The 20266-nt window shown below is 38.6% G+C and overlaps 2 protein-coding genes across 33 annotated transcripts in view; both read left to right on the forward strand.

Annotated features, from left to right (window-relative positions):
* Positions 1-20266, forward strand: part of LOC135972119 (pleckstrin homology domain-containing family A member 5-like) — a 171803-nt gene that overhangs the window by 120221 nt on the left and 31316 nt on the right. For 3 of the 6 annotated variants that reach the window (XM_065567907.1, XM_065567927.1, XM_065567922.1), the window contains 3 exons: positions 4975-5058; positions 6006-6126; positions 14796-14900. Coding sequence is in view for 5 of the 6 variants with exons in the window: in XM_065567927.1 (XP_065423999.1) it covers positions 4975-4994 (20 nt within the window). In the remaining variant the exon portion in view is untranslated. Of the gene's footprint in view, positions 1-4872; positions 5059-6005; positions 6127-14795; positions 14901-20266 lie in introns of all 6 variants that reach the window. The other 3 variants (XM_065567915.1, XM_065567910.1, XM_065567917.1) reach the window with 2 other exon arrangements.
* The window catches only part of LOC101951029 (pleckstrin homology domain-containing family A member 5), a 158279-nt gene that overhangs the window by 23736 nt on the left and 114277 nt on the right, over positions 1-20266 (forward strand). For 19 of the 27 annotated variants that reach the window (XR_010592753.1, XM_065567796.1, XM_065567788.1 and 16 more), the window contains exons 1-3: positions 4952-5058; positions 6006-6126; positions 14796-14900. Coding sequence is in view for 26 of the 27 variants with exons in the window: in XM_065567796.1 (XP_065423868.1) it covers positions 4952-5058; positions 6006-6126; positions 14796-14900 (333 nt within the window). In the remaining variant the exon portion in view is untranslated. Of the gene's footprint in view, positions 1-4951; positions 5059-6005; positions 6127-14795; positions 14901-20266 lie in introns of those variants that run through there. The other 8 variants (XM_065567891.1, XM_065567887.1, XM_065567873.1 and 5 more) reach the window with 1 other exon arrangement.

The raw sequence follows: 20266 nt of genomic DNA on the forward strand, positions 1-20266 counted from the left end.
CCTAGTATGTGGTAGCTTTTAATAAAATTTTCAATGAACTACAAGAGATGAAGCCCATAAATAAATGCCATGGGGCTACTGTTCTATAGAAGGGACACAGAAATTATCTAGGGACAGTGCTTCTTACATAAGTATTTTGAGAAATCTAGGTAAATGTTGGTAATCTAAGTTAAAATAGTGCTGAAACCCAGCTATTTGGGGTCAGAAATGAGAATCCGCTGTTTTTAAAAGAAAATATTTGGGTTTTAGTCAACAAATCACATTTTTTTACATAAAGCATTTTTTATTACTAGAACAAGTTGACATTCATTGTTAGCTGCAATGCATGTTCATTCACATGACTTCATTTGGGAGTCTGGGCTTAGGAGAGATGGGAAGAGGAGTGTTCCTTGCCCATTTAAGTGGTAGAGATCTCTAAACAAGGAAGGGAAATGGCTCCTTGCTTCACAATGTACTTTTACAATGTCCATGCCAACTTTCCAGGCCCCCTTTCTATCAGATACTCATTATTGGGCCAGGTTTTCAACTTCAGACATGCTGTCTGTTTATCACATATCAGTTTGAATGAGGGGGAGAAAGGTGGTGTCTCTTTTTTTTTCCCTAGGTTTATCCCTAAAATTATTGACCTAACAGTTGTCCTCAAATGGCTTTTGTGTAGTCATCTGGGATTGCTCCCCTCTCTCCAATGTTTTCCATTTATTCTTGCCATTTAGATGACCTTTCCTTTAGTAAGGAGGAGTGAACACAGCTTCTTATTGACCTAGGCAGTGCCAGTGTGTGCAAGTTGTTCCCTCCCACCAAAAGAGGGAATATTCTACTTGGCAGCCTTTTGGGATGCCAGTTGATGGCCAGATGTATCAAATTGTCAAGGTTAAACATTAGAGCAATCTACATCACTATAACCTAACTGAATGACACCCTTTTTTGACTTAGTGTGGGATTTTAAAAAAAGCCTGAATTAGAAGCACAAGTCTCATGGGAAGTCGGTGTAACTTGTGCTCCTCAGGCACTTTTAAAAATCCCACCATTTATGGCCAACTTAGTTGGTTGCGGCTTAATGTTGTCCACCAAGCCACATGGAAAAAAAAGTTGAAAATAATTATTTTATGATGATAAAAGTTCAATTCATGCCCTGTATTCCATAATCTCAAGTGCTGTGGATACAATTCTCCAGCCTTTCTCAAAAGATCAAGAAAGTGAGTCTGTTGAATTGGAGGAAAAATATCCATCTAAAAATGGATGTTGTGCAGTGATGTTTGTAACTTAGTTTTCTTTTTCTCTGAGCCACTTTATCTTCCTTAGGGAACATAGAATCATAACAATTTAGGATGGCAAGGACTTAGCGGATCAGAATCTATCTCATGGCCCTTCAAAGGTTATAGATGTACTTTCCCAATAGAATCTTTTCAGAGGTTAACCTGATTATAGTTGTTGTAAAAAGGTAGAGAATGATGTACTTTGTCATTATTAGCCCCAAATATCCACAACTTGCTTTAAACTAAACTCTGTGACATAAGAAAAAATGGTACAAAGAAATGGGTTACATTTTTACCTCTTTTCTGTTTGTGTTTGCATATTATATCCAATACAACTTAAACATGAAAGAAGCTTTAATTTTTTTACTGTAGATTTTTGTGTGAAAGGGGACTTGTGACTAGAGCATGACTGTGAAACTGCAAAGTGATCAAGATCTAAGCTTTTTGATATAAGCACCAGCCAGGGAAATGTTAAGATTCCTCTCAGGAATGGTCTAGTTATTAGATAGTCCTGCCTTGAGTGCAAGGGACTGGGCTAGATGACCTCTTGAGGTCCCTTCCAGTCCTACACTTCTCTGATTATCTTGCTGAAGTTAAGACTTCGGGGGGTGGGGAGCAAGGTTTGCAAAGTAAACAGTATTTTGTATAGTTAAAATGTTAGTGTCTATAACCAAAGGTTATCCTTAAAGTGCCGTAAGCTTTCATTCTGGACTAGTGTTAAGATTTTTGTAATTTTTTTTGAAAGTTTCATTGGAAGGCTGATGTTTTCCAGGTTTGTTACCTGTCTACGTGTGAAATTTTTGGGGAAGTTGGTGCAGAAATAAAGGTATTTCCCTTATACAAAGAGAGAGCTGTGTCTCTTATCAGTACTTCTGGGTAAATAGATTTCAAAGCAAAAATCAATGTTATAATTTAAATCTACCAAATAAAAAGTAGAAAAGAAAAAAGGAAATATTGGCAAAAATTTTCTAATGTTTACTCCAAATTTATTGAACGTGCCTAGATACAAACAAGCTCTCTGAAAATGAAAAACCTCATTTAAGATAGGCAATTAATATTGCAAAGCATTTGCTATTGGATGTACTGTATTGCATTGATTATAGATATTATGGTTTGAGATTACGTATAACAGTTTAGTTTGATATGACAGACTTTCGAAGTATCTGAAAACTTTATAGTGGGATCTTCTGTTATTTCAGTTAATAGGTTTTATGTTTCCATACAAATCCCTTTGACATTTTCCTGTATCAGCTGCAACAGTAGTGGCAACAACGAATACTCTCTGGTAGCTTACATGACCTTCGTGATTCTAGTATCTGAGTGCCACACAGACATGAATGTACATATCCTCTCAACATCCCTGTGAGACAGGGAAGCATAATGCCTATTTTACAGATAAGGCACTGAGGAATAGAGAAATTAAGTGACTTGGCCAAGGTTACACAGGATCTGAAGTGTGTGGCAGATTGAACCCAAAGATCCAGCATCCCAGTCCAGTGCCTTAACAACAAGACCATTGTTTATCGCTGTGCTTTTGCCTAAACAACTAAGTGTATGTTCTGTTTCACACCAAACTTGGAAGAAAACCAACAATGGCTGCTTGTTTTTGTATTTTTGGCACCTGCTGGTTAGTCTGTCTTCAAAGACTTGAAATTGTAAAACTTTAGATGAAGTCTGATTCTGGTGAGAGAGAATGTCTAAGTTGAAACTCTACTTTGATTTTATTTTAGCTTCATTTTATGTTTACCTCTTGCAATATACTTGTGATTTTTATTCTTGTGGCCTTCAACTTTTGTCTCACTTGAAGCCTCTCCCTTGATAATTCTCCTTCTCAGTTCAGCTCCTTCCACAAAATTAGTATGAAGATGCTACTTAAAGTTACTATGTGCAGAGGTAGGTAAGGGCCAGACGAGCATAGGGACATTTAACATCTCCTGCTTCTAAGATAACCATCTCCCAGGTCTGTAACTCTATCTAGAATTTCTTCAATACGCTATTTTTAGAAAGGCCCCATCTTAAGACCTGCTGCAACTCTTAGTTTGTAACATCAGGTTTTTACCCTCTTGCCAGGAGGAGGAGGAGATCAAAAATATTTCCAGTGTAGGCAATCTTAAAAAATTACCAACACACTGGAGAGTTTGATGGTATCGACTGTTGCCTGAAAAGTAACAAAATAGAAGAGATGGCAGCAGTATTCCAAGGAATGTCCAATATAGAAATATGTTTGACAATCTGTATCTGCTGGAAGGAGGGTAGAAAACCCAGTATTATAGAATGCTTCAAGCCATTTTCCAACTGAAGCCCCAATGAAGCTCTTGTAAGGATAAAACAATCTAGCTCATCTCCATTTTCTGCCTCCCAGAATCTGCTTGAGTTGCATTGGGATCACATGCACACATGATACTTTCATATGAAGCAGACACACTTCTGGGAATACAGCACTTTTTTTGTATAGACGAAACAGGTGTATTGATACTTTTTACATGCTTCTGGTGTAGTGACCAAATGAACCCCATTCTTATGTCCATGGTATCATTATTCAAAATTAACCTACTTAGAAAGGTTACAACCTTTCATAGGTTAGCTTATCCCTATGAAATTTCCTCCTCCTTCCACTCACTTAGCATTGACCTTAGTCTGCCTGTCTTCCACAAAATCTTGATATTGCTGGTGGAAGAACCTTCTCTTATAGAGTTCCTGCTGTTTTGAACTGACTTTCTATATATATCAGTCTTAGTGACTGTTTCTTTTCAAATCTAAGATAAAAGCATACATTTTCTCTCTTATCCCTTTTTAATTTCTCCCTCCTTCTGTTAAATTACATGAAGGATCCTGGGATACAGGTTCTATTAAATACCTCATGCAAAATACATTTGTACCATAGTAAATATACTGAATGTTACACTACTCCAGATTATTCCAGGTTTAAATGTCACTTTCAACTTGGGAGAAAATCAAAAAATCTGATTTAATTTTGAACTGCTTCTTCAATTTTGTGCCAAATGTTATAAAGTCATATGTCTTCCCCACAGTGATGGACATTGTTACAAAACCATTGATTTTAATATAGTCTCTTGTTGCATGAATTTATTGTGCCTGACTAATACTTATGACATTTGCATTCATTATGATGCCATAAACAATATGCAGGGGTAATATAACCATGAAATGTAATTTATTTGTGCTTGATTAAGTTAAAATGAAACATGGGTTTTATCTTGTGTATATATCTATCTGTAATCTTCTCTTTTTTTTGGCTCTTACAAGTTCATAATGTTTCTTTATGACTATCATGGCATTTTATTTGGAAGTTTTAAATGAAAAATGCCAAACTCCAGAATAGAAATCATTAGCTTTTTTTATCCCTAGAGCAGTGTTAAAAGCGCAAATGTTTTATTTTCCTCTCTAAATTGTTAGAAAATGTTGACCATAAGGGTTTCAATCATATTGTGAATGAAGCAATATTAGCATCCATTTTAAAAATAAACTGGTTGCATGGTTTCAACTGTAGCATGGATAAGGGCACAACATGCAAAGACGCACACATGTTTTACATCTGTAGTTGCCAGGAGTTAAGTTCCAGACATCACAATGAACTCTTCGTGGAACCGTCCAGTTATTTTCCTTGTATTTGGACCTTACACTAGATCCTTAAAATAATTTTACAGAAAACTACAAAATACATAACTTTATAAATGCCTGTCTCTCTTCTCCACAGTCATAATGAACGGAAAGTGACCTGCAAGCATCCAGTAACAGGACAGCCATCACAGGATAACTGTATCTTTGTTGTGAATGAACAGTAAGTGAAATGTGCTTTGCACAATATAAAATACATGCATTCTTAATTCATAAATTTCACAATGAGCTCCAATCAATATAGAAATTGATTTCTTTTATAATCTAATTCTTCTGTACTCTGCTAATCCAAGACCAAAGAAGCACAGTAAAACAATTAAAAAGAAAAAAAAAAACTAGCCCAAATAGGGTTTTCTATGTTTTAATGAGGTGTTGGGACCATTATTTCACTGTTCACTTCAGTTACCCTACCCAGTTTGCATGCAGAGTAAACTAAAAGATTTTTAGCAGGATAGTCCAGTAGGCTACCATAAGGTACATTTTTGATCCATTTGAATTGCTCTGGAATATGTTGGCATTCCATATCTCCTGTAGCAGCTAGGACTCCTTTTCCATTTAATATTGTTATTCCATTGCCCTGTCAAGAAGTTTTCCGAGCAGGTGGACGATAGATTTGTTGACTACTATTTCATTACTCTTGCAGCATAAATCATGAATGACATGATTTCCTTAGACCTTCCTGAAGGGTTAGGGGAATCAAGAATTTATGTGCAGTAGTAATTCCCTATCTCAGGTTGTGAAGTGGCTGAGTCTTGTGTATCTAATCAAATTACCAGACTGAACTTTAAGTATTACTAAAGTCTCATATTTTCACTAACATGAGATTGGTGTACAGCATTCTCTTACTAACTGTGCTGTGTGGTAAACCATAAATTTGAATTAGTTTAAAGCAACGTTTAGAATTTCCTATAGTAGAACAAAGTTTGTCTTTGCTATACAATTTAATGACCTTTTTAATACTTGGTGCAGATAATTTTCTCTTGAAATCTGAATTGCTTCAAAATTGGAAAAGTAGGACACAGCCACTATTAGAGAACATCTTATGGACACGTTTTAATATCAGTCTGCACACACAGGAGGTTCTGGTGTTATTGAATATTCTGATTTCAGGACTGCTGCAACCATGACATCTGAAGAAAAGAAAGAACGAACAGTAAGCACAATAAGTGACGCTTCCAACTACAATTTGACATCAGATTATGCTGTGCATCCAGTGAGCCCTGTGGGCAGAGTAAGTCACTGTATCTGTTTGTTTATTAATGTAAAATTATTCAATTATTCCATAAGATAGCGAACAGAGTCCTATAATTAAAGAGGAAACTTTGTAATTAATATTCCATTTTAAAAAAGAAACAAAGCATATGTATATCTCAGGCCACTTGATAACCTGAATGTTTTTATTTGGAAGCTGAGGTGTCTGAAATAACTTATCACTAAAGCTGTAATTTTTGTCACAGGCTTCTTGGCTCTTATGACTTTCACGTTCTGAAATTGTCTTTGGTATTAGACGCCTTTCTTTTTTTGTATATGAGCAACTGTGTGTTTGAGTGGGCATATAGGTAAGTGTGCATGTGGACAATTGCACTATGTTTTGAAAGATTTGACCAAACATCCTCATGGCAGGAGCAGGGGCGGCTCCAGGCACCAGCGCAGCAAGTGCGTGCCTGGGGCGGCAAGCCGCGAGGGGCGGCCTGCCGGCCGCTGTGGGGGCAGCAGTCAGGGAGCCTTCGGCGGCAGGTCCACCAGTGCTGTGGCTTCGGCAGTGGGTACACCGAAGCCGTGGGACAGGCGGACCTCCCACAGGCATGCCACTGAATCCGCGTTACCAGCGGACCTCCCGCAGGTGCGCCGCCAAAAGCTGCCTGACTGCGATGCTTGAGGCGGCAAAATACATAGAGCCGGCCTGGGTAGGAGTATGGAATTATAGCAATTAGTAAGGGATTGGTTGCAGCCCTTGAAAGCAGTTATGGGAACAGACCAACAGACCATATGGCAAAGGTTACATTTTAACTAGCAACTGCCAGTACTAGAATTTCAGTGCAGCTAGGTAGGAAAATTGCTCAGTAGCCCATGAAATCATAACCAGTCTTCCTTGTTTTGTAGTCTGGTCTTGTGGTTAAAGCACAGGACTGAAAGTGAGGAAGCTTGAATTCTATTCCTGGCCTTGCCTTATTTGTGGGATCTTGGATAAATCAACTTAACTACGTTGTGCCTCAGTTTCCCTATCTGTAACTGCGAGATACTTCCCTGCTTCTCAGAGATGTTATGAAGCAAAAAGCTTTAGAGATCCTTGGATAAAAGGCAGTATAGAACTATAAGTTTCGTTTTGTTTTTCAATTAGAGGCCACTTTGTAGAAGGACAGTTCACTTACTACAAAACTGAAAATTTTCATTGGGTTTTGCCAGTATAGATTTATTATCTTCAGAGAAAAGTTAGCCAGATGACATCTTGGTTAGTGATGAGATAAGCAGTGCCGTCTGTCTTCTAGTCAACAGTTAACATTTCTTCTTGAGTATTTTTACATTCTCAGTTGCAAACAAAAAAACCTGTTGAATTAGGCACTGAAAGACTGTACCCAGCAAAGTGGTTCTCCTGCAAATGAATCAGATTTGTAACATATGTACTTTGAAGTATTAGTGTTAACTGAGCAATTTCTTTAATTTCAACAAGTTTGGATTGAAACACTCTTTATTTTCTCTGTGAAAAAATAAACATTTTACGATTGCCCATAAAATAAGATATTTTGAGCATGTTGGAGACTGCTATTAAAGCAGCTTTTGTTTTAAATGGACACAGTCAAATGGTCAGGCAAAAACTTGACCTACATTAAAACCATTATCTACTGAGAAGACTTCCAGATTCTAGAAAATGCCTTAATTTAACAGTGTTGCTGAGAAAATAGTAGCAGTGTTGATTTATTAAAAAATGCTACTGTTAAGCATGACCTTACAATAGTTGCTAAGCCCCTGCAGGGACAGCCATCAAAAAAGCACAATATAATCTTTTTCTCAGGACCGTGCTGACGACATCAGTGATGCTGATGCAAAATTATTACAACAGAGCTATGTTAGAGTTCGTTATGTGGGGCGAAATGTGGATGAAGGGAAGGGGAAATAGGTTCACTTCCATTTGGGAGGCAATCAGGAAATTAGTTTAGGGCTTTTGCAGACAAAATTAAAATAAACTACTTATTGTATTTCGTTGACAATGTACTGGAAAGAAATGGAGATTGCCATTGGCTATTGAACTATAGGCATTTGTCTAAATTGTTAAGTTAGAGGCTTTGACTGTTTTGTTGAATGGGATTTATTGAGCTACTTTTTAGAGAAATCAGATTTTTGCTTTTATACTAAAAGCTGTGCCCATTATCCTTTTTTCAATTACTAAATTAACTACTTACGATGTTCATGTGAATGCTATTCAAGTTACTTTAAACACAGTTATCAAAAATAAACCTGCTTGCATTATTGTACCATTTTTGATAGTCCAGTCTCAGAAGACAAGTGTCTGCAACATAGAAACCATAGTTGACACTAATCAGCCTCTTCGGCAGTTTCAGAGGGCCCATGGATTGAATGCATTTAAGACTGTTATTCCCTTGTGTTTAGAAGTGACCCTTCAGTGATAGTATTGAGGAACTTTAGCCCAACCATGAGGAGATTTGTACGATTAGTTTTGATGTCTACCTCTATCTATGAATAGAGGACTTGAGGTGCCGGGGCTGCCTTACCAACACTAGTCTCTCACAGTCTGTCTTAAAAATAGTATTACAGTGCATGAGAAAGAGAAAATAGTTGGGAGAGTAGTTATTTAGGTTCTCCATAAACTAGGGAAAGAGAGAGAAAAAGCTACATTTGGCTACTTCTAAGACAAGCAAAAATATTGGTGGCAATTTATTAAAGTTGTTTGTAAACTCAACCATTTTCAGGGATGACTAATGAATATTGCTAATGGGTTTATCTAATTAGTTGGGGAGATCATGAATTTCATATTGGGAACAGCTCAGTTGAGATAAAGGACTGTTTCAAGGCTCTTGTTAGTACAATGCTGTTCCTTTTATTAATATAAAACCATCCAGAATTAACATAACAATATTTGTAGAAGATTCTGTTTGCAGTTTTGTTCAAAAAAGGCTGACTAGAGTCTAAAGCCACTGTTCAGTAGCTGATACAAAAAATGAGGTGAGCTGAGTGAGACCAAACTGAAAGGGGCTTGATTTGACACTCAAGCCTCCTTCTCTTGCTCCCTTCCTCTCTCCACCCAAAAATAAAATAAAATGCTGACAAAGGAGAGAGTGGAGATTCATACCAGAGTGGTGTTAAATGCTCCATCTTTCCAGTCAGCCTCAAGTATGTTCTAACTTCAAAGCCACCTGTCCAACTTCCTGATTTCTGGAAAGGAAAAGGTGCTCTTTTTACTTCCCATCCTAGACCAAAACCTACTGAAGATGGTGTGGATAGAGCCTGGCACTCTCCCTCCATAGCCTCCTGGCTGCTAAAAGGTGGAGTGGTGGGAGGGTTTTTTCCATTATTCTACCCTTCCTCCAGCCTCTCTTTCTAAGTTGCTATCCTCCATTTATTCTGCAGATGGTATTAAAATCTTTATAAAAGCCTTTGTGAATGATATGATTGAACCCCTATAGCACATACAGGGAATATTGCTTAATAACATGGTATGTACTTGCACAGGCAAAATTGTACTGGTCTCATGGTGATCTCTGTGGCTCCAATGTCTACCTCTGCAGTTCTTCATAGCTTTCCCAAACATTAGCAGACATTGGGTTGGGAAACTGACATGGTCCTTGTTAGGTTCATTGTTGCCCACAAACTTCTGAATAATAGCAGTACTGCCCAATCTTCTCAATTTCCCTGCCAGTGCTTGGAAGACTGAAGCAGCATTGATGCTAGAGCTGCCTACAGAATTAAGAAGGCAACACTGCATTGGTTCATATTTGGAAAGTTATCTTATCAATCATAAGGATTAGAAACTTATTTTTAAACAAAAAATTAAATTTTGGCAGAAATCGATCGCTTAGATGCACCTCTTCACAACCCACACGCATCACAAGGGAAAGCTTCCAATTAGTTACTGACATTTCCAAGCCTTGTTTTAAAATACTTAAGCAATAGTTTTGCTTCTGTGTTCTTTAGATAAACTAATCTACAAGGTGACAACATGCTTTTATTGTAGTATTTAAGTAATACAGTAGCTTCACACAGTGTTTAAAGCGTGCAGGGTCAAAAAGGGTTGCAGATCCAGGGAATATCTATAACTGGAGCTGGCTTGCTGAGAGGCACACATTTTAGTCCTACTTGTGGGGAGGGTGTGGGAGAAGAATTCCCTCTGATTGGCATCTTCCCCCCCCACTAGCCTACCTTCTGGAGAAGATCCAATCAGGGTTGCTGCATTAGGCAGGCAGAGCTCTCTCCCCAGGAGCAGACACTGACCATTCACACAGGAGAGGAGCAGGGAACAGAAATAGCCAAGGTGCTCAGGTCAGCTCTCCCTCCTCCTCCGTCCTTTGAGCATCCAGATGGGTCCTGTGCTCCTCTCCCTTGCCTTTAACACCCTGGGAATGGGGAGAGGGGGGACCCTGCTGAAACCCCCCAGGCCTGGGGAAGGAGGATGAAGAACCCCAGAGAGATTTGGGAAGGGGGGGCAAAATTGATGGGCGAATGAAGGGGACAGAATAATGGGTGATCCACCCCCACACACTTTTTTCACTAAGCACTGGCTTGACTATAATATTTATACTATTCTAAGGTTTTAAAATACAGTCTTGAGATCTTTAGAACACATTGTGTGTGAGTTGAGATTCTCATTATACACTATAAGATAAAATAATTGACAAGTGTCTAGTGTTCTGTTTATTAACTAATATTAGAAAACTCAAGCAGTGCCCTGTTAACCTAAGTAGATATTTGCAGCTGGTGAAACGTGTGAGCCTGTAAAGGTTCACTTCTGAGCTCCATGAGCTTTGTGTGAAAGTGTGCATGTACTTGGTTACCAAACCAAAGAGGAGATGTGCATTTAAATTACCTGAATCTGCTAGAGGAGTTGAAATTATTATTTGTTTTTTGGCAGCACCACCTGGATGCATTAACCATTTTGCAAACAAAAAGGGATTTGTTGGCCTTGCATTGGGGAGTTTACACCCTTTCATACCAAATGATAGCGTGGGCATGAATATTGCATCACTGGTTCTTAGAACATGCAAAGACCATTTTGTTTGTATATTGCACGGTAGAAAATGTTGAAGGGTTTTGATGAGTATTAGTAGTGCTGTTTTTTTGTTTGGGGGAAAAAATTCAACCAGAAACCAACAACTCTTTATTAAAAAAAACAAAACAAAAAAATTATTTAAAACAAGTGGACATATTTTGTTTCAGGTCAAACAAAACATTTTTTTTCATTTCCAGTCATCCTTTTTTAAAAGGAAAGGAGATGAAGGGCTAGATTCACAAATGGTTGCTGGCGGTAATTGAGTTGCTTCCTCATTTTCAGCCTTTAGACCAGCGGTTAGGGCATTGACTTATGATATGGGAGACGCAGGTTTAATTCCCCTATTTGCCTGATGTGGGGCAGGGATTTTAACTTGTTTCTCACATTGCAGGAGAATGCCCTATTCATTGGACTATAGGGTATTCTGGGCAAGTCTTCCTCTCTCCTGTTGAAACTGTTCATAAATAGTAATTGGAGCAGGGACTTGTCTCCAAGGCGAATGCCCTAGCCACCCGCGCCTCCCCTCCAAGTCTGTAGTGTCGTTCTCACTCTTGCTCGCCCGGGGATTAATCAAGTATTTTATACAGAATGGAATAGCTTCAAAAAGGAGGGATTGAGACTACCCTATTACCCACTGGTTGAGACACTTTCTGGCTGTCTTGTGACTGACAGCTAAGTCTCGTGAATTTTTTTTTTTTTTTTTTTTTTTTTTTTTGGACAAACTATTTGGCAAACTTGTATCAAGTTTTCAAGTAGTTTAGGTCGATCAAAACTGCATTTTTAGTCAAAAATAACTTATTTTGGTGAAAAATTGCACCCAGCTTTAGTAGGAGATAGGGAAATGTCTTTGAAAACAATTATGAAAATCTATGAAAAAAACAAAAACAAACCTAAACATAATAGTTTGAATGTAATTTGTCACAACAGCTTCCAAGTTTTGGAATCTTAATGTATAGTTGTCAGACCTGATCTTTAATTTATTCTGTCTGAATAGTTTTGTCTTCCACATTCTTCCCTCTGCTTCTTATAAAGCAGCAATTGCTGACTTCTCCTGAACATGGACTGAGTTTCCCAGACCAAAATGTTGAGCTTTAGAACAGTTTTGACTTTTGTTTTGAATTGTGTGTGTATTTTAAATTGCTTAAGCTTTTTTCCCTAAACCAAATTTTGTTCAGCTGCCTTACTTCCAAATAAACATAAAACAGCCTCTTCACCCTTGCTTTTCATCTTGTGAGCTTAAGTCAACCCCTTAATAAAGATTTTGAATTGTAAACCTCTTTTTATTTTAAGACCTTATGCTGCCGTTCACAGAAAATATTGTTCACAAAAGCTGCATATTATTATTAAGGTAAAATATATTATGCAGTGTTACATGTGCTACTATATTATGAAAAGTCCCTTTGAAACCTAATCTAAATGTCCTGTTCATTTCAACAAGGCTGTTCAATAAAAGTACACTCTGACACTACAAAATTTTTAATAATCTATGCTTTGCAAACTTAGTAGAGAAATATATTAGCATGCTTCCAAGAGAATACAAACAAATCAGAATTTCCGAAAAATATGATATAGTCTTCCTTTTGAATTTTGTATTAAAAATTAAAAATCTTAGTCTTTGTCTTCCTCATCTCCTGTGTTGCCAGTGCTAGGGTCTTAATATTGTCTGCTACATATATGGAAAATACTCCGTTACACGCAGAGTCGAAATTCAACATGGGCACACTAAAATGTTTGTTCATCTGAAAATCAATTCCCACTGAAATCTTATTTATCTATTATTGTATTGTTTCCTAATCTGAGATACACCTCTATGCTCTGTTGTTGTTTTATAACATCTAAATGGTGACCATGCTCCCACTGCTTAATTTATGCCATCAAAGAGCTGTCCTATGCATGGGTTACTAAGATAGCCAGTTGTTTATCTGAGAGCATAATTGTCCATGTTCAGCATTTGTGTTGGCTGTATCACGTCTTTGTACACTTTTCAAATTTGTCATTCCCTCATAACTTGTGGAATTATTTCTCTAAATTAGAGGCTTTGTAGACCACAGCTCAGTGTCTAAATCCAAATTTAGAAAGCACCTCCACAAAGCAACCCCATATCCAGGCAATATTTTTTGGAACACAAGTTTGTAGATACGAGAAGCAATAATAGTATTTTTCACATTTGTAAGGACTTTTCATCGGAGTATCTTAACAAACATCAGTTAAGGCCTTAAGTCCCCTTTGAGGTACCAGAGGGTAGCCGTGTTTCAGCAAAAACAACGAGGAGTCTTGTGGCACCTTAAAGACTAACACATTTATTACAGCGTAAGCTTTCGTGGGCTATGACCCACTTCAGATGTATGGAGTGAAAATTACAGTAGGCAGGCATAAATATACAGCACAGGAAAAGATGGGAGTTACCTTACCAAGTGTGGGGTCAGTGATTCAATCACGGTGGATGTGTCCCATTCCCAACAGATGACAAGAAGGTGTGAATGTCAACAGAGTAAAAATTACTTTTTGTAGTGCAAACGATGCCAATTCCATCAGGGTGGATATCTCATCGGTGTTGGATTAAACTGAGGGCAGAAATTACATGACTTGTCCAAAGTCAAGCAGTAAGTCTGTAGCAGAGCCAGGAACAGAACCTAGGATTCTTGTTTCCTAGTCCCCTGCTCTTGATGAAAGGGAAACTATCCTTGTCAATGCATCAGCCTCTAAGCCATTCATTTCTATGGAATTTAAGCTTTTAATATTAAAAAATAGGTTTCCATCCTTTGTTTGCAACAGTAACTTTCCAAATAAAAACTAAATGTAAATCAATGCAGAGCAGTATTCAAGACACGGTGAATCCCTCCAGTGTCTCTGCTGCTGCTTATTGCTTTATGAGGCAGAAGAAGAGTGGAAAAAAAAGGACTCTTGTTAGTTTCACAGCCGCTCTCCTAAACTGTCAAGAATCCCTTTAATTTCATTCTGTAGCAGCTTGAAAAAAAGCTATAAGCAGCATGAGAGCTGGATGCTGGAGTTACAGGGGAAGAAGAACCAAAACAGCTGTTGGAGCAAGTAGAGTAGTGAAGATATTCTTCCTTTTGTAGCAGTCAAGAGAAAGTGAATGGGAAGATTGTGAGGGGAGAACAGACAGAATAAAAGCTAATTCACCAGAGGAAGATATGAAAGGCTCAATCAGAAGCCAGAGATTGCACCCTTGTAGCAATCTGACCTCTTTCCCAGGTATTGGGATTGTGCTGGGAACAGAAGAAAGCTGGGCTTTTCTCACCAAGGTGTTTCTCTGGAGCACCTTTTTCATTATTACTGCCATCTATCATAGTTTTAGTTCTCTTACTAGTTCTTGTATTGTCTTGTAAGTGTTCTTCAAGCCCTGTCTTAGCATAAAGTCAGATATATTTTTGTTTTTAAAAAATTATATTAAATCTGTATTTAAAATGTTTTGATCCTGTAATGCTCTGGGATTTCTCTTTTTCACTGCAGAAAATTTAGAGAAATTCTGGAGCCAGCAGAAACAGCATGGCAATTACCATACTTATTTGTCTAAAAAGGAACAAAGCAATATCCTGCAATTCTCAAGGGGAAACATGGGTAGAGAACAAAAATCTGAGGAAAGAAATGTATGACAATTTCCTAGAGTTAACAGACACTGATGGTGCATTTTCTAACATGTTCATTCCATTTAGACGTCACGGTCTTCAAAGAAGGTTCATAATTTTGGAAAGAGATCAAACTCAATAAAGAGGAATCCTAATGCACCGGTGATCAGACGGGGGTGGCTTTACAAGCAGGTATTCATATTTTTCCTTGTTTATTATTGTATGCAGGACAGTAGTTTATGTGAAACCTAATGCTAGAAACATTGGAGTGAAGATGACAATCTCTTCTGGTGCATGTGTGTTGCCTTTTATTAACTCTTATCACCTACCGAATAAAATACACAATGAAAAATAAATAAAGGCAGCCAGGAAGTACAGAATAGCGGTTTACTTGTTGTATTCCTTTGAGAAGCATAAGAGGAGAAAGGTACAATGTTATAAATTCAGGGACTTGTTATATCTGAAGGATTTGGGGGATGGCTGTCTGGAAAATACATATTGGGGATGGAAGACTAAGTTAATAAATCATAACTGGGAAGAGGGGACAAGAATGAGTGGCCAAATGTTTTGCTATTTATTATTCTGGGATGGCTACTGGGGGATATTTTTTGCCTTGAACATTGGTTATATGTTCAAATACTGGGAGTGTGTTTGTTTGAAATGAGATTTTTTTTTTGTCACTAATGTACATTAAGGGAAAGATTTTTAAAAGTATAAATAGCAATTAGGCACCCAACTCCCATTGAAAGTCAATGGCTTACCTTCCTTTTTTACTTTTGAAAATCTCTCTCTAACTGGTTGTACTTTCTTGCAATCAACAGTTCAGGACTATTAGATCTTAGGGCAAGAACACTTCTTTTTCTAGCATGTTGTGGGTGCTACTGGAAAACAAATTGGTTGTTTTAGGTTAAAATAGAGGCAGGGGGAGGGGGCATGTATGTATGTATTGGACCCACAATTGCCAGGCATAGTCCAGTTAACTATAATGCAAACAGATGACCTAAAATAGCTTTTTCTCAACCTTTTTTTAGGTAGATAATTAAAAACATTGATCATTTAACTACATTAAGCACTGGCTGATATTCACTTGGGGGTGGCAGTGGGTTTCCTCCCCCATATTTAGATTCTTCTCCTGGCCCATGGTTTTATCCAGCCATTGCCAGTTAAAAGACCATGAGGTTGGGTTATGTGGGCTTCCTCTTTGGTTACTTTATGGCTTGAAAAGAAGCTGCTTTTGAATTTCTGTTGTAATTTCACTTCTTAATTTATGTCCAGTTAACATATTAGTTTGAATAAAAAAATATTGGACTGAAAAAAAACGTGGTGGAATGAATAGCGCAACTCCTATACAAAATGTTCAAACCAACGGATACGTTCTATACTACAAAATAAAAATTATTTGTAAGAAAATACTTCTTATTTGCACCATGAACCAAATTGTTTAATGAATTCTAATAAATGAGATGGTTAGTTATCCTAATTTAAATCCATAAATACAACAATTTTGTACAGGTAGCAGCAGCATAATTTGGCCAGCAGAATTCTTACGGTTAGTGGTGGGCAAGAAGGAAAAAAAGCCATTTGGATTTTCAAATTCCAGTTTGAATTAGGAAGGATGGCAGGGGAAAAACATCTTTTTCTGCTGCACTTTAACCCACTGACATAAATGATGTATTTCTCTAACTAGTGTAACGGGGGGCAGTAGAGCTCAAGCCCTTCTTCTTGCACCTCAGCTTAGCTCCAGGCAAGACGACAGTTCTGTCTTTTCATGACTTCTCAAAAATCAATACACAGAGTTAAACCTTGGGGCTATTGTATGTAAAACCCTGACAAGTGGATGTTAATAGTTCCCAGTCAATTTCGAAGAGTACACCATATGTTGTGTTAGTAAAACATTTAATGGACACAACACACTGTAAATAGTATAAAATATTGTAAATACTATGAATAACTTCTAAACAAATGTTGTTAGACAATAAATCTGTTAGTGTTCCTTACATAGATTTCCCCTTTTGTTTGTTACAAACATTCAAATATAAGGTTTAAATATAACATTTTCTGACTTCATTGCACACATCAAAACATATTCCTCTCTGATTTTCTCTCTCATCTTTATAGTGTAACCATAGTATGTAGTGCTTGTTACCTGTAAGATGCAATTTTTTTAACAATGAGTAATTAACCATTGGAATAATTTACCCATGGGGGATTCTGATAAATTTTAAATCAAGATTGGATTTTTTTTTCTAAAAGATGTTCTCTAGGAATTATTTTAGGAAGTTCTATGGCCTTTGTTACACAGGATATCGGATGAGATTATCACAATGGTCCTTTTTGGCCTTGAAATCTGAATCTTCAGAGCTTGAGAAATGTCAGCATCTCAGTCCTGTCAAACACTTCAGAACCCACTACACAAACAAACAGTCTGGGGATCTCCACAGCTAGCATCATTCCAGCTGTTGTGTTAATAGCTGACTGGTCCTCTCAGTTGCTGGTGAAACAGAAGTCTGTATCCAAAGTGTTACAGGGATTGGGATCACATATAAAATATCCATTTCCTTGATCGCTCTAGAGCACAGTCTTCTCCCTATAAGCACAGCTAAATCAGGCAAGAATTCACAAACCGTCACCTCACTAAGTAGTGCCTCATTCTCTTTCTGAAACAGAATCCCAGTTTAAAGCACTTAGCTGATAGCTAAGTATATGTTCTACAGGCTCTGTAGCTGCTAGAGGTGACACATACTTCTCCCACCTGTCCCTCTAGGTCCATAAAACATATTGTGGTGGACCAAATGTTATCCTAATGGAGGGCTTCCTTAGCCAGTAAAGCTGAAGTTGTTCTCACTTGTATCCAAAGATAGAGGTATTGGGACCTAGGCCTCACAGCAGACACAATTCTTGGTTCTGCATCGATCAGCTGTTGAGTCCACAGGGTTGTTCTTAACTCCTTTATTAAAATCCCTACTCTCTTTTGCTCTCTGTTTGGCACAGCTCTCAGAACGTGACTAGGGTGTAACCTGCCAGATGGGTTGTCCACAATGAAAACTTTATATACAGCCCAGAACATCTACTAAACATGTCTGGTAACTACCACCTTATTCTGGAAGTTTCTGGGTCTTTAACTGAGTTGCCCTGCCCTGCTGTCTGCACATGTGCTGAGAGAGAGTATCCAGCTAAGATCCATGTCTCCTCCCCACTGTTTCTCTCCCACTTATGTGGAGGAACGAAGTTATATACTGCAGTATAAAGCATATGGGTTACATTAGCACGATGCAAAGCCTGTGGATCTTGTTTAGTACCATCATTTTACAAGCAATATTTAAAATTGTCCTTTTTTTAGATCTACATATAATATCCCTTTGTATAACAAAAGTTCATTGCTTTTCATTCATCAGACAACTCTTTGTCCTATTCTGGATAATGGACAGTTTTGTGCTGTGATATAGAAGGACTTCTCATGAGTGTGTGGACCTGAGGCAAAAAACTCTTGATCAATAACATTTCTATCATTAGATTGTTTTACACAAACATTTTTGATCATTGTCTGAAGATTTAGACAATTTTAAATTCAAGACACTGAATGTATCTTAATACTAGTAAAGTTATTTTAGAGGTCTGAATGTCTTTGCCAGTGTCTGTTGCTGTGATTGTTTGCTCTTGGCTGTCAAGATAGTTACATTTTTTAAGAAGTATTCTTTTAGAATCCGCTCCTCCCTAAGAAAAATGAGTGCTAAGCAGCGCTGCTTAAGATAGCTTGTAATCAGAATCATCAGTATAGTGATGACTTTTTTGGATGGCAGACGTCTTCCTTTGATGCTCTGTAACTTCACATTTTGGGCTATGTGCTGCTAAATTGCAAATGTTTCCTTCAGAGGTGTCACTGTCATCAAAGGTCTTCGCATTTGGGCCACAAGTCATCGTGGGTTCGCACTCCAGGAAGTGGACACCTAATAACTTGAGAGACACAAATGCAAACAGTGATTATTAAAAAATGTTATGTAAGGAGCAAATCTATATCAGCAGGATGATAAACTAGATGACCTAATAGGTATTTTCTAACTCTAGTTTCTGTTAATCTATCAAGATACTGGAAGCTCTGTTTGAAAAGGAGGGATGTATATAGGGATGCAAACATACATATTGTGTGCAAAGGTAGGGTTTGATTTTCATAAAGAAAGCCTTGAGGCCTTCTGTGCACATTGGCATGCCTATAATTTGTGACAAAGTCAGGCTGGATGGCTGCAAGAGGGTCCTGGAAGGCCAATATATTAGCCCTAGAATGTTGAAGGCCCTTTTTCCTACAAGCTGAGATGGGGTTACCTCAGATCAATTAAGGACACCTGAATCCAATTAAGGGCTGCCTGAAGCCTTTAAAAAACACTCCTTTCGGGAGAGCAAAAGAGGAGCGAGAGACAAGCTGCTGCCAGGCTAGTGGCAGCAGGAAAATAGGCTGTTCCAGGGTGAGAGGCTGTGCTCCTTCCCATAAGGCAGTGTTTCCCAAACTTGGGAAGACCCTTGTTTAGGGAAAGCACCTGGTGGGCCAGGCCGGTTTGTTTAAGCGGTGGCCAGTACGTCCCTCGGCCCGCGCCGCTTCCAGCAGCTCCCATCGGCCTGGAGTGGTGAACCGCGGCCAGTGAGAGCCGCGATTGGCCGGACCTGCGGACGCGGCAGGTAAACAAACCGGCCTGGCACACCAGGTGCTTTCCCTAAACAAGATTGGGGAACACTGCCATAGGGGAAACAGCCAAACCTGAGTGCCTGCTAGGGGAAGGACTGACTCCCCAGGGCAACCAGCTGGATGACACCTTACCTTTCGCTGCCCCCCTCGCTTGGGCATCTCCCTGGGTTTTTGTTTGAGAATGTTTCCTTTTGTTTGGTGGAGGATCACCCCTTAGGCCGACCCTCAGGTCTACCCTGAAAATATGACCAAGGGAGCACAGAAGGGGGAAGGCAGTGAGTCCGCGCCTCCTTATATATCCTGGCCTGAGAGCACGAGGCACTGATCTCACAGGTGCGGCCCTACGGACGCTGATTTTTGCAACCTCCGGTTGAGAGGGCACAAGTGAGCGCACATCCTTATATACTGAAAAGGAGTGAGTATTATGGAGAGGAATATGAGGGAAGTAGATTCAATTTCTGAAATGAGAGATTACCACATAGACTGACTACATCTGGATGCACTGTTCTTTGAACCATCTTGTTATGTATTTACCCCTCATGGTAGTGAAATTCATCAAACACCATAATGCATGATTTTCCTTCCCTCACATTCCTCTCCATAATATTCACTCCTTTGAGTATATTTCCACCACAGGATGTGTGCTCACTTGCGCCCTCTCAACTGGAGGTTGCAAAAAGCAGCGTCCATAGGGCCGCACCTGTGAGAGCAGTGCCTCGTGCTCTCAGGCCAGGACATATAAAGAGGCGTGGGCCCACTGCCACTCCAGTTCCTTCTCAGTTCCTGTGGCTTGAGACAGAATAATTGCGGTATCTGCTGCTTTCATCTACTTCCTGCCTTTTCTTTCTTTCTTTGTTGTTTTTGTTTATGTAGTTAGTTT

Source organism: Chrysemys picta, chromosome 1, assembly GCF_011386835.1.
Source record: "Chrysemys picta bellii isolate R12L10 chromosome 1, ASM1138683v2, whole genome shotgun sequence".
NCBI lineage: Eukaryota > Metazoa > Chordata > Testudines > Emydidae > Chrysemys > Chrysemys picta.